Source organism: Arxiozyma heterogenica (assembly GCF_036370985.1).
Source record: "Arxiozyma heterogenica strain weizmannii chromosome Unknown scaffold_17, whole genome shotgun sequence".
In the NCBI taxonomy this organism is placed as follows: Eukaryota; Fungi; Ascomycota; class Saccharomycetes; order Saccharomycetales; family Saccharomycetaceae; genus Arxiozyma; species Arxiozyma heterogenica.
Window position 1 is genome coordinate 1,102,509 of NW_027042670.1, and position 14,473 is coordinate 1,116,981.

Below are 14,473 nucleotides of genomic sequence, written 5' to 3' on the forward strand. Positions count from 1 at the left end.
ATATTATCGATATCTTTCTAAAGACCGTTAACATTGACGTAGGTGGATTTGCGCATGGCTTATTATTATCTATGACATTTTATATCGTGAATAAACCCTTTTAATATACACACACATATATATATAAATATATGTTCTAGAGACTTTTTCCTATTTGTAAGCAATTGGAGTTTGTTGACAACAATCAAACTTATCAATTGATTACTAATTGGTTTTAAAATTTCATGTTCTTGGCTGGATTACAGTTCTTCCTTCTACCAATTATATGTTTCTTCTTTTTTTTTCATTTTTATTACTTCTTAAGTCACATTGTTGTATAAGCAATAATTCTTGTCAATTATACCCAGATCAACTCAATTGCACCAGCAAAACAATAGTTAACCAAAAAATAACAAAACTTAATACATAATAGTAATAATAACAAAAAAAAGAAAAGGATGTCTTTAACTGACGCTGATAATAAGATCACATATGACGCCATTGTCATTGGTGCCGGTGTTATTGGCCCATGTGTAGCTACCGGTCTTGCAAGAAAGGGTAAGAAAGTTTTAATTGTGGAAAGAGAATGGACTCAACCAGATAGAATTGTCGGTGAGTTAATGCAACCGGGTGGGGTCCGTGCTTTAAGATCTCTTGGTATGGTTCAATCCATAAATAACATTGACGCCCAACCAGTCACCGGTTATACCGTTATGTTCAACGGTGAAAAAGTTGATATCCCATATCCATATAAGTCTGACGTCGCTCCATTAGTTAAAATCGATGGTTTGGTCCATGACGGTAATGATCAAGTAGTAGACGATGAATACATCAAAAGAAAGGACTTTGAAGATGACGAAAGAGAAAGAGGTGTCGCCTTTGTTCACGGTAGATTTTTGAATAACTTAAGAGAAATCGTTAAGAAAGAACCAAATGTGACTTGTTTACAAGGGGACTGTATCGAGATCTTGAAAAGTGGCAATAATGAAGTCATCGGTGCTAAAGTGGATGTTCCAAACAGAGGTGTTGTCGACTTCAAAGCTCATATTACTTTTATCTGTGATGGTATCTTCTCTCATTTTAGAAAAGAACTACATCCTGAACATGTTCCAACCGTGAACTCCTCCTTTGTTGGTATGGCTTTGTATGACACTAAATTACCAACAGACCACCATGGTCATGTCATCCTAGGTGATAACCATATGCCTATTATTGTCTACCAAATCTCTCCAAACGAAACTAGAATTTTATGTGCATACAACTCTGCTAAAGTAACTAAGGATATCAAATCTTGGATGCTTAAAGATGTTAAACCATATTTACCAAAGGAAATCTCTAAAGCCTTCGATTCTGCTTTGGAGACCGGTAAGTTCCGTGTTATGCCAAACTCTTACTTGCCAGCAAGACAGAACGACGTTATTGGGTTATGTGTCGTTGGTGATGCATTAAATATGAGACACCCATTGACTGGTGGTGGTATGACTGTTGGTTTAAATGATGTTGTATTATTGTTACGTAAGATCGGTGACTTAGATTTCAGTGATCGTGCTACTGTATTAGACGAATTGTTAGATTTCCATTACGACAAGAAGAGCTACAACACAGTCATTAACGTGTTATCTGTTGCATTATATTCTTTGTTTGCTGCTGACTCAGATAACTTGAGAGCTTTACAAAAGGGTTGTTTCAAATATTTCCAACGTGGTGGAGATTGCATTAACATCCCAATTCAATTTCTGTCTGGTTTATTACCAAGTCCCTTCCAATTAACTAAGGTGTTTTTCGCCGTTGCTATTTACTCTATCTACCTAAGAATCGAAGAACGTGGTTTCCTTGGATTCCCAATGGCTTTAATAGAAGGTTTCATGATCTTATTAACTGCTATTAAAGTTTTTACTCCATTCTTTTTAGGTGAGTTCATGGGTTAATCAAACTAAGGAAAGAGGAAAAAAAGAAAGAAAGAAACCCTCATACACTCTTTTTTTCTTCTCTATTTATGTTATTTTTTCTTTGTTTTATTCAATTGTCTCTTTCCTTAATTGTTTTACTGATCTTAATGTGCTGTATTGTGGCTTCGTTTCGCTTATGTACTCAATGTATTTTACGTTTGATTGTTATTCATTTATTTATCGTTATTTATGTACCTTATAAACTTTATATCAATATAATTGTCAATTAAATTGTAATTCTTTAAGTGGTCATTCTAGTAAATCCATCATCTTTTTCTTTAAGAAATGTATATCGGTGAAACCATCACCAAAACCAAAACTCTTACAGCAAAAACAAAACAAAAAAAAAATAAAAAGAAAAAGAAAAAGGAAGGGGGGGATAAAGATCAGCGATTAATGATAATTCAACAAATCTTAATAATGGGATAGGTTTTATTTTATGCAAGATGAAGGAATGTATTCTGTGAAGAGAAGAGGGGCAACATATAACTGTATATTAAGGATAGCGTGAGTACTGCAAGTGTAAAAGTATTTTATTTTTTTATGATAGATACCCAAACATACACACACACATATATATTTATATATCTATGATGGAAAGATCATTGTTTTGGCGTTGGGTTAGAGTTTATATAGTAGGTGGTTCAATTGTTGGGTCAGGTCTCTTATTATATAAATATAGTCGTCCAACAGATGAAGAATTAATTAGTAAATTCTCACCTGAGGTAAGAAGAGAATACGAAGCAAACAAGAAATTGAGAGAAGAAGAACAAAGGGAATTAATTAAAATAGTTCAGGAGAGTGCAAACAGTAAAGACCCCATATGGAAGACTGGTCCATTACAATCTCCGTTCGAAAGAGGTAATCTGGGTTCATATTCAAATAATACGGTCTTGGAGAGAGCTAAAAGACAGCAGCTGGAAAAACGTGAACAAGAAGAAATAGATAAAGTTAGACAAAATATAGAAGCTTTAAAAGAGCAGCAAAGACAGGAGAAGGAAACTAAAAAAGCAAATAAATCATGGTGGAAGTTTTGGTAGAATATAGCAAATAAGGTGTAACTTTTGAAGTGTGGGAACTGTGAGATGAGCATTTTAAATAGGCATAGACACAAACACAAGCACATGTTTATATAATATTTATTATTCTTAATAGTGTGATTATTTTATTTATTCTTAACTGTTTATTTATTCATCTACTTATTTAAGTACTGATTTTTTTTTTTGCTTTATTTAAGAGTAGAGAGTTAGTTTTATTGTAGCATTAGGATTCATTCACAGATACATGTATATATATTCTGCAGACATCTTCAAGCAGAGTTGTATTCCTTTACTCAGAATAAAGTAGTTTACGCGTCCCAACGCGAAAACTGTTTAATTTTTTCTCGAAGACATAAAGAGAATTTTATAAACTGAAGAAGTAAACTGATAGGAATAGAAAACAGTAATAAGAGATGGATATATATATATATATATATATATATATGTACGTATATATGCATGTAAGTATATTCTTTTTTTTGTAACTCTTCTGCCATATTAGATTTAAATTTTTTCTTTTCCATTTCTACTTTCAATCTTTCATTTCCCGTTCATTGAAGTTACTAATATAAGTCATCCGAATAATCGTTAAATATTGCATAAAATTACACACCCATATAAGTAAATCAAAGTATATATACAATCATGACTGACGCTAAGCAAATTAAGAACAACCACACATTAAAGATTCAGTTACGTTCCAAGGATGCCACTGTTCCAACGAAGGGGTCTGCTGCTGCCGCAGGTTATGACATTTATGCCTCTCAACCATGTGTGATTCCAGCCATGGGTCAAGGATTAGTCTCCACAGATATATCTTTCACTGTTCCTGTAGGTACATATGGTAGAATAGCACCACGTTCTGGTCTAGCAGTGAAGCATGGTATTCAAGCTGGTGCAGGTGTTATCGATAGGGATTACACTGGAGAAATCAGAATCGTTCTTTTCAATCATTCTAAGAAAGATTTCGAAGTATGCAAAGGTGACCGTGTCGCACAATTGATTTTGGAAAAGATTGTGGATGATGCAGAGGTTGTGGTTGTTGATTCCTTAGAACAAAGTGAAAGAGGTGAAGGTGGCTTCGGTAGTACTGGTAAATAAATTAGATATTCCTTTATGTATTTTAAAATACTTTAATAATAATGTACTATAGTAAAACCATTTACACCTATTTGTATAATTTTGATTCAAGAATTGCATGATAATAGAAAAAATATTCTCATATAGAAAAACAAAGAAATGTATATAGCAGCATATTGAATTTGTACACACGGTGAAAGATGTTTTAATTCCTTCTTTTTCTATGTTGATTTTACAAGATATGTTAAAAAATATTCTCCAACCTACACAAACATATACAAATATAATATATCACAGATAAAATGGCCTCTCCCCCTAATATAATATGGTATTTGTTCTCTACAGGCAAGCAAGTATCTACGCTGAATCAATCTATGTCTTGTGTCTTTTATATATTGTAGCTTTCTCAATACCAATGAGGGTAATTTTTATTTAATCGCTTTTTTTTTTTGTTTGCAATCTTCTAAAAAAACAAAAAAAGAAAAAATAATGAATGATAAAGACTGATGTTGTTTTGACAGTAGCACTATTTTATTATGATATAAGAATATTGAGAAGAAAATGTACATACATACATAGAGATAAATATAAGGTATATTGGTGACTCTCTCTTATAACACATGGAACACTCATTAAATGTGGCTGGTAACACTGTGAGGAAACATGTTTATCCTTTGAAAATGGAAATTCTGCCCTTGAATGATTCAATACATGGATCAAAAGATAATAATGTTGTCCAATCAACAGTGCAAGATTTACCAAAGGAAAGTGAAATAGATATTTCTCCGAATAGAATTATCACCACGATCACACAGAAGGATTTACAAACAAAAACTAGCAAGAAAAGAGAGCATGGTGATTTGGAATATAATAATAATAGTAATACTGAAGAAAATGATGAAAGTTTTAGATTTAAAAGACATAAAAATAGGTCTGGTGTTCCTACTTTAGGCGAGAGACTAGATTTATTACAGCAAAATATTCCTCCAAAGAGAATGGAAAATTTTGATTCATCTTTTCCGGTACAACCATCATCTCAAAATAACAATCACAATCTCAACAATAATCATAACAGAGACGATAATCATAACAGGGTTTATAATAAATTATCCAAAAATGAAAATTCTGGATTTGATTCTATTCAGTCGCCAACTTCTTCTTCACTTGGTAGGAGTAACAATCAAAGTAAATTAAATGTCCCAACATTATTACCACTAAATCAAAATTTAGAATATTCAAATCAAATGTATCCAATGTATTATGTACCTGTGCCGACATCTCCAATAAATCCGCAGTATTATGCGTCTGATTACAATGCAAATTCTAATAATAAACCTAATGATCCCAATAGAAATATTCGGTCGATTCCAGCGATACCAAATGCATTTTTTCAGTATCCACCAAGCTCACAACCTGTTGTACAACCATTTCCTCAATTTGTTCCCATACCGACAAATATTAATGATTTGGGTAAACAGCCTACTTCTAATAAATATACATTGTCCAGTAATCGTAGTAGAAGGTTGTCCATTGTATCCAATCGAGAAAATAGTATGATTATGCCTCATCCTGATATATCTACTAAAGAATATTATAGGCATTTGACAAATACAAATGCATCCAATAAGTTAAAGCAATTATTCACCTGGTGTGCAATTAAGACCTATCAAGATTTTAAAGAAAGAAATTCTACTTTTTTAAATAAACATTCTTACTATGGTATAACTGATCCTACTCGTACAGTTTCTACATATTTAGATACCAAGAGAATGACATTAAGTATTATTAACGACTTCATAAATGACTTACAGCATGGTTCATTGGATATTGATTGGAGTCCTCCATCTAATTCAAAAAATACTACAAATAAACAGGGAAAGGAAACCATAGTAAGATTAAATAATAGTAATGGAGATAATATAGATTTAGACTTGAATGAGGATCCTATTCTAGAGGAATTATTTGATGATGAAGATAATATAAGTGAAATTAGTAAAAATGACCCAGATAATGTTACATATTATTATGATGGGCTCAATATGAAGAAATTTAAGAAAAACAAGGATAAACAATTAGATAATAAATCAAGTAAGATCAAAAAGGGTCCCAATATGCAACCTAGGAATAAATTATTACAGAAATTGTTACCAAATCCGAAGAATGCCGAAAACGAGAAAAATCTGGAGCTTTTAAATACAAGGATCGGTAAGTTGAAAGATGAAATTGATGAGTGGAAAAAAGTTATTGATGAAAAGCATCCAGATTCTGAATGGAATTCGGTCATAAAATTAAGTGGACAAGAGCATGATACTAGTAGTATAAAAGAAAATATGGATCCTGAATTAATTAGCAATATTGAAAAATTAGATAAAAGCGCCTCGAACATTAGATTAGAGTTATCTGAAAGAGTCGATAAATTGCAAGCACATTCACATTTATACAAGTCTTATTCTCAGTTGTTAACACAATCACTGGCACATAGAATAGATTTTTTTGTGACAGAATTCAAACACAATCAAAAGAAAAAAACTATAAAATCAAAAAACGTGAAAGATTTTCTTTTGGATTTATCTCGAGCTAAAACAAAGTATAATAATGATAATAATGATAAAATTTAAAGAGGCATGCATTGCTAGAATCAGTTCAGCAAGAAAATCGTAATTCTATCAGGAAGGTGTGAGTTTGTTTTTACACTAACTGTTGTCATAAAATTTTATATTCATTTTTATAAATGAAACATGTTAAATGTAATATGTATTCCATATTGAGGTATAAATATATATATATAGATATATATTTAGTTGTAATAATAATAAGAAATTGTATCTTACTCTAATAACAAAATTTAATTTACAATATAAGCGTCTGGGTATTCTTATGATATTATTCAGACTTTTACAATATTATATTATTTGTTTTATTAATTGCAAAATTTAGAATAAAGGTTACGCATGCTATGTATAAAAGAGATTCTTTATAAGTGATTGAGTTTGACAAGTAGAAAGCATTTATTTATTACAGTTTTCGTTCACTCTATCACTTTTACAGTAATTGCATGCTAGATTTAAAGTATTTTATGATTTAGTTACGTTGATATAAATAGATGTACTCATTTATACTAAAATAAGTAATGTCCAAAAAAACTACTAGCTAGAAAATAAAATTTTTTGATGGCATACTGTGCAATTAGCAAATTGAATTCAAGTTTTTTAATGTAACTTATATTAATTAAAGAGTAAATACTAGAAAAGTTTTTGAGATTAATAAAATATATTAATACTTGCACTATTTTTGCTATGTAAATTCTCACATTTCTTGTGCTAGGTAAATAAAAAAAAAAGAGAGAGAATGCACAATCCAAGTAATTTTTATTTATTTAGATATTGATTTTTTGGGCATATAATAAGGTAGTATTGACAGAGAGTCGTTTATAGAATTCAATACATTAAATAGAAACAATAATTTATTTATACAATATACCTTTTTTTTTTGCATGTTTGGTATAAAGGTATATCTGTTATTTACTGTAATATCCCTGATATTACTGTTTAGGGGTTGTTTAGAAAAATGAGGGTTGACGATACTTTTCTGAACTTTCCTTTTTGCAAAATTTTACAAACATAGATAAAAGCAGGAGTAACCAATATAAGTACAAGAGAGCAACTAAGAAGAACAACAACGTTATCTTAGATTAGGGATATAGATATATAGATATATAGGAATATTACATCTAGAGATATAGAAGGAGTCTATATCCTATATCTATCCAAGTGAAATAATTATTGAGATTTGAACGAGAACTACTGTTATCAGAAGCACATAACCTCAGCGTTATTACATTTACAATAATGAAAAAGAAAACGGGGCGAGCTGGGAATTGAACCCAGGGCCTCTCGCATACTCGAAGTCACAACAACCCAAAGTGAGAATCATACCACTAGACCACACGCCCTTGTAATTGGTATCCTTGTCGTAGAATATAACAGTTATTACCATCAAGATTACGTAAGATCCTGAATGAATCTAGAACTATTTATTGTCTTAATAAGCCATACACATGCTACAACATTAGATGCTACATAATAGAGAGATTAGATTACATAAGATTTTGGCAAATCTAGAATTTACCTATTGTTTTTGTTGGAAAATGAGAGTTTATTACTGTCATTTCCATAAGAATTATTTTTTAATTAGCTTTTCTGTATGCTATGTGGTGGGCAGATGTACCACAATATTGGAAAGACATTTTATTTTTCACCAAATATGTTTTTCGGAGATTTGAAGAGAAATGAAAAACTTAAAAGAAGAGTCAAAGTAAATATAAGAATGCATACTGTATACACTATATAATAAGTATATACATGTATTTAATACAAAACACAACAAGCATCTATAACTTAATGATGTCTACCATTATTATGGACGCTAAGGGCTCCAAATTCTAATAGAATTTTATAAAATAAGCTGAATAAAGTTTCATGATTAAATAAATAAAATGGATAATAATAAATATATGGAAGGTTGTCATATATAGGGAATTACAGCAGTTATTGTTTGTTACCTATCTCATACAATGAAAAAAAACATACAATTATAGATTGTATATACGTAAAATTTTGAGCTATAAAATAATGGTCCATTATTTATAAAATTGTGGATTAAAAATATTCTTGATTAGATTTTGTAATGATTACCAATTGCTTTTATAATTTTCTTTTTTTAATAAATGCATTCAGACATTTATACTTACTAACAGTCTAATGATGGCAAATATTTTAAGTGTATAAATGTCTTAGTACTATATTTAATTGATAAACTCTTTACATCATTCACTAAAGTATTTCAATAAGTATTTTTCGTTGAATTCTAAATTGGAATAGTCATACAAGAACAATTGATTATCTAATTACATAAAATCCAGAACCAATTTTACACTCAACCACAATGTTACAGTTAGTTTACATTATTCCTACAAAATGAATGGTTAGGATAGAGGGTAGAATAAGATATTATATTTATTGGAAGATAAATACTATACTCACTAATTTTTCTTTATAAAGACTGTTTTTAGTGGAATGTTACCATTTTTTTAATTCATAAAAATATAATTTTCCTGAAAATTATTTTAAAATTTAAAAAAACTGGATAATTGACTTGTTAAAATCTAAAACATGATAAATATAGATATGGATTTCAATTCTTTCTAGAAAATTATTTGTTTATAACAGTTTTTATAAATTTGGTAAGATTTTTTTTTTTGTAAAAAAAAGTGTCAATATGCAACAACACGTGAAAAAAACTTTTTCAAATTTTCAGAATTATCCCTTACTTTAAAACAACATTGTGCGGAGAATGAGCGCCTGTAGTCATTGGATATATAATAAACATTCTCAACATAATATTAAACAGATTTAGTACACCAGTAGATACGCAATTCCGAGGGTAACACCTGGGTATTTGGGTGGAGGATTGGTACAGCCATGTGCGCAGTGGCTTGTATAAGGTATTAAATCTGATTGGAGGATTTCCAGGGAGCGATAATTATATCAGATCTTGTCAAGAGGCCTTTGATTATTGAGAGATAGGCTAGGGATAATCATCTTATTTAAATACATCTTAGTAATGACATTAAGAAGTAACTCTTAATATCATACAAGAAAAAGAAAACAACAAGAAGAAGTAATAGTACAACATCAGGGTTATTAAATAGTAATATATAGAGCTTACGTAAGGGTGTTTATACTTATACTAATTGATATGATTCATCCATTTACATACAACAACTCTTACATTACAATAAAGTTCTTCACGCTCTTTCTCTATATACAATATAGAAATAATAATATACAAAGATTGTAAATAAGATAAAAATAATGTATGATGAAATCCTTGGCTTTATATATGTTAACATTAAGCTATTTTCCTCTACGAACAGTAAGATATTTAATAAACAAACTTAACAACTTTTGGTGATCTCAACGATTATTACTCAACAATTTATCGTTTAATATCTACTAAAATCTTATTGTTCTATCTATTTCATTATAGATTATGCAATTTATTAATAATCCAATATCAAAAGTTCTTTTTTTATTATTTGCTCTTCCTTCCACAAGTCTCATTGTCTAATTTTTTTTTCTAGAATAATTAATCATCAGGTATATTTATTTACTCAGATTGTGTTGAAATATAATCAAATGTATCTTTGATAATCTAAATTTATCATAATATATTGGAAATATTATAAACGTTTATCTCAAAGAAAACTTTAATATAAAATGTTTCACACTGTATATTGTTATATATTATATAGTGATTATGTAGAATATAAAAAAAAACAGACAACAGAAGTTAGACTGATAGTACCACAAATATCTTGTTATAAGTCTATATAGTTTCATTGTATTTATAATGAATTTTAATAAACTTTTTGATACTGAGATCTTACTTCAACAGATAATCGTAATAAATAATGTAGAGTGACATTTTGACTCCAACACTAATAATAGCCACATTATTGTAACACATAATATAAAAGAATAAGACCTTCTTATAAAATAGATAAAAAACATAAAATAAAGATAAATTTAGTCTCATTTTAGACAATATTTTATTTTAAACCAATTTTTTCTTACTTCAATCAATTATACAAGATTAATTGAATCCAGTGTAAGAAATATCTCTTTTTGAATAACTACGTGATATTTTGTGAATAACTGTTAATTCAATGATTCATAATTATTCTTTCCACCTGTATATTTAAAAGAAAGACTTGGACATGAATTGAGAAAGTAAACACAGAGCATTGTTTTTACTACTGAGTTGATTTTATTTTATATATGTATAAATACCAAAAGTTACTAATTATACTAAATTTTAAATACGCTACTCATCACAGAACATGAAAAAAAAACATTAATACCAAGTTGATATATTTTATTCTGTTATATAAATAAATATATACAAATATTCTCAGATAATCATTCTTCTGATATGACTGAACTTACTAATCTAAAAAATTTCCACAAAATCAACACATACTTTTGTTCACATGTGTATTTGATAAAAAATATTATAGATAGTAATTTATAAAATTTTATTAAGTTGTAAAAACCTTTTTTTCTTCCTCCACTTAGTTGATTATAGATAAAATATTAATAATCAAGAATGTTTATTTTACACAGCTGCTATGGAATTAATAGAAAAGAGTATTACAATAAAAAAATCATATACTTTTACTATTCAATTTTTTGTTATTAAATGACAATTAAATACAATACTGTAGGATTTAGTAATTCCTGATAGTGTTGAATTACTGTTACTAATGCTAAATATATCCTTAATATAATAACACTATCCTGTTTATTTTATTTAGAAAGAATATAATGGTATATTCTTATTACTTACAAAAACACATAGAAAATCAATTAACCTTGTTATAAATAAGATATAGAATAAAATATCAGCCCGGTAACAATATATACAAATCGGAAAGACTTTAACATGATACATAATGTCACAACCCATCAGCAATATACAATAGTCAGCAGCCTCTTTATTCATTCTTTACTAATATTCAAGCTCCATTGCTTAGTAAGCAGACCAAAAACCCAAATGAACAGAAGTTGTAAAAAAATAAGAAAAATTTTAAAAAGAAAAGAAAGAAAGAAAAAAAAATTCCGATGACCTCGAAATAAAAATAAGATAAAATAAAAAACCTGTTCAGTAAGCACCAAGTTACAGTGATCTCTCAAAAATAAAATTGACTCTGTAACGATATTCAAGAATACCCAGTTAAAGAACGTTTAAATCAACCACAGAGATAAAAAGTATTTAAAACTCTATATCACATCATTTACATTTTTTCCCTTTTCCTTTATCGATTTTTTTTATCATCATAGCAGTTTGAATTCACAGCCATATTTACAGAGGATCATTTTACTAGAACTGTTCTTATAATCGTCATTGATTTTCAATATATTGGATTATTAAAAATTTCAAATATAATATATATTCCATTATTACATAATGTCCGCAGACGGATCTAATAATATAACTATTCCAGTTGAACACGAGGTTGAGCCTCAAGAAGAATTCATAAATAACGATGAAGTAGCAGAAGTTGTCCCAACTAATGATGATGAAGACCAACCGATTGACGAGGAGGAAGATGAAGAAGAAGCAAATATGGATGTTGGCAATGACGTTCCCATGGAACAAGAAACTTTAGAAATCGATATGTCCAACAATTCGATAACCTATTTTGATAAACATACAGATTCAGTATTTACTTTAGCTCATCATCCAACTTTACCATTAGTTGTATCTGGTGGAGGTGACAATGTGGCTCATTTATGGACTTCTCATTCGCAACCACCAAAATTTGCAGGATCTGTTAATGGACACACGGAATCTGTTATTGCTTGTTCATTTACTGCTGATGGCAAATTTTTAGTGACCGCCGACATGACAGGTAAAGTTATAGTTGAAATAGGTGTAAAGGGTGGTTCACAGTGGAAAAAGACATCTGAATTAAATGAAGTAGAAGAAGTTGTCTGGTTAAAATGTCATCCAACTATAAATAACATTTTCGCCTTCGGAGCTACTGATGGGTCTGTCTGGTGCTATCAAATTAATCCAGATGGTACTTTGGAACAATTAATGAGTGGGTTTATTCATCAACAAGACTGTACTAATGGTGATTTCATCAATATTGATCAAGGTGAAAATGCATTGGAATTAGTTACTTGTTCTGTTGATGGTACTGTCATTGGATGGAACTGTTATACTGCCCAACCAACTTTTAAGATCACACAAGCCGAAATTAAAGGATTATTAGCTCCATGGGTTTCTATTGCAGTGGCTCCATCAACATTAACCAATGGTAATGCTGGTATCGTTGCCCTTGGGTCTAATAATGGTATAGTAGCAATCATAAATGCTAATAATAATGGTGCTGTTTTACATTTAGAGACTGTAGTACAATTGAAGGAGGACCAAGAAGAATTGGATGCATCCATTGAATCTATTAGTTGGGCCCATAACTTCCCACTTATGGCCATTGGTTTAGTCTGTGGTGATATTATATTATATGAAACTAATACATGGAGAGTTAGGCGTAAATTCACTTTGGAAGATTCTGTTACTAAATTAGTATTTAACGGTGATGACATTTTTGCATCTTGTATTAATGGTAAAGTTTATCAATTCAATTCAAAAACAGGTCAGGAGAAATTTGTTTGTACCGGTCATAATATGGGTGTGCTAGACTTTGTAATAGTGAATCCAAAAGACCAAACTCAATTAAGGAAAGTTATTACTGCTGGTGATGAAGGTGTTTCGTTGATATTTGAAGTACCAAATTAAACTCACAAATTGTAGAAAATACAATCAAATAATAATAATAACAGTAAATAAATAGATACAAGATAAACTAGACATTTGATATAACATTTACTATTACTAAAATTTTGTATAATAGAAATATCTCATATTATTTATAAACTATATATCTAAAATAGAATTATTTCGTATCATAAGTATGTTAACTAATCTATCTCATGTATATAATATACACACATGGTAACAGTCAATTGATAGATGTTGTAAGAAAATTCTAATAGAAGGCTTTTTATATATACTGTATCTATATTTATGTGTATATGTACAGCTTATTCTAAAGAATCTAAAAGCTTTAATTCAGTTTGAATAAGCTTAATTACATCTTTTCTTTTACTCTTGAGAATTTTTTTTCTTTCTGGCTCTAGATCAACAAGGTCAATACCATCCAATTCAATTAATAATTTTAATAACATTTCGTTGCAATAATTTCTTTCATAAATATCTTTTTCAATATTTTTATTGAATGATTTTAGTAACTTTTGAATTCTTGGTTTGAACTCGTTTTCATATCTCAATTCTACGTTCTCGATTTGTGACTCTAACGTCAATGGAACAACAGATTTCTTCTTTTGTATATCTTTTGCTGATTTTGTATTATTTGCTACTGTAGATTGTTTAATTGGATTCTTTGCAAAAACACCCCAAATAAAGTAGGCTATACAAATCGCGAATGTCCCAGTTGCGACCATAGCAATTAATTGAGAGTCTTTGTTATCAGAACTTATAAACGACATAATGCACGACTTTATTAATATTTTTGTTTCTATCTGTCCAGATTAGTATTAAATAGTATTTTTATATATTGGTGCGTATTTCTGCAATTGATAACTGAATCAATACTGATACTACCCACAGGAGTAAAAATGAAACGCTCTAACCGTTATTACTCCTCTTCCTCTTTTCTTTTACCTCCCAACAAACAATTGTGAGGATATTATTGATAAAATAAATTTCTCTTTTTCTGATCATCATATTGATATAAACATGCTTACTATAAATCGTATATTGTTGACACATGATTTA

At 29.4% G+C, this 14,473-nt stretch overlaps 6 protein-coding genes and 1 non-coding gene across 7 annotated transcripts; 5 read left to right on the forward strand and 2 right to left on the reverse strand.

Annotated features, from left to right (window-relative positions):
• Positions 1-437: 437 nt before the first annotated feature.
• On the forward strand, positions 438-1,907 carry ERG1 (squalene monooxygenase; the record flags this gene model as incomplete). The annotated part of the gene is made up of 1 exon (XM_064858416.1): positions 438-1,907. One exon carries the CDS (start codon positions 438-440, stop codon positions 1,905-1,907), a length of 1,470 nt encoding a protein of 489 aa, XP_064715123.1.
• Positions 1,908-2,518: 611 nt separating this feature from the next.
• Positions 2,519-2,968, forward strand: CBP4 (Cbp4p; the record flags this gene model as incomplete). The annotated part of the gene is made up of 1 exon (XM_064858417.1): positions 2,519-2,968. One exon carries the CDS (start codon positions 2,519-2,521, stop codon positions 2,966-2,968), a length of 450 nt encoding a protein of 149 aa, XP_064715124.1.
• Positions 2,969-3,613: 645 nt separating this feature from the next.
• DUT1 (bifunctional dITP/dUTP diphosphatase) lies at positions 3,614-4,069 on the forward strand (the record flags this gene model as incomplete). Its single annotated transcript, XM_064858418.1, has 1 exon — positions 3,614-4,069. One exon carries the CDS (start codon positions 3,614-3,616, stop codon positions 4,067-4,069), a length of 456 nt encoding a protein of 151 aa, XP_064715125.1.
• A 599-nt stretch (positions 4,070-4,668) lies between these two features.
• DSN1 (MIND complex subunit DSN1) lies at positions 4,669-6,666 on the forward strand (the record flags this gene model as incomplete). The annotated part of the gene is made up of 1 exon (XM_064858419.1): positions 4,669-6,666. One exon carries the CDS (start codon positions 4,669-4,671, stop codon positions 6,664-6,666), a length of 1,998 nt encoding a protein of 665 aa, XP_064715126.1.
• Positions 6,667-7,910: 1,244 nt separating this feature from the next.
• On the reverse strand, positions 7,911-8,000 carry PWA37_001805. The gene has a single exon. It is a non-coding gene; the product is annotated as a tRNA-Pro (tRNA).
• A 4,076-nt stretch (positions 8,001-12,076) lies between these two features.
• On the forward strand, positions 12,077-13,414 carry SQT1 (Sqt1p; the record flags this gene model as incomplete). The annotated part of the gene is made up of 1 exon (XM_064858420.1): positions 12,077-13,414. One exon carries the CDS (start codon positions 12,077-12,079, stop codon positions 13,412-13,414), a length of 1,338 nt encoding a protein of 445 aa, XP_064715127.1.
• Positions 13,415-13,719: 305 nt separating this feature from the next.
• On the reverse strand, positions 13,720-14,184 carry SNL1 (Snl1p; the record flags this gene model as incomplete). Its single annotated transcript, XM_064858421.1, has 1 exon — positions 13,720-14,184. The coding sequence occupies one exon, from the start codon at positions 14,182-14,184 to the stop codon at positions 13,720-13,722; it is 465 nt and encodes a 154-aa protein (XP_064715128.1).
• Between the last annotated feature and the right edge of the window lie 289 nt (positions 14,185-14,473).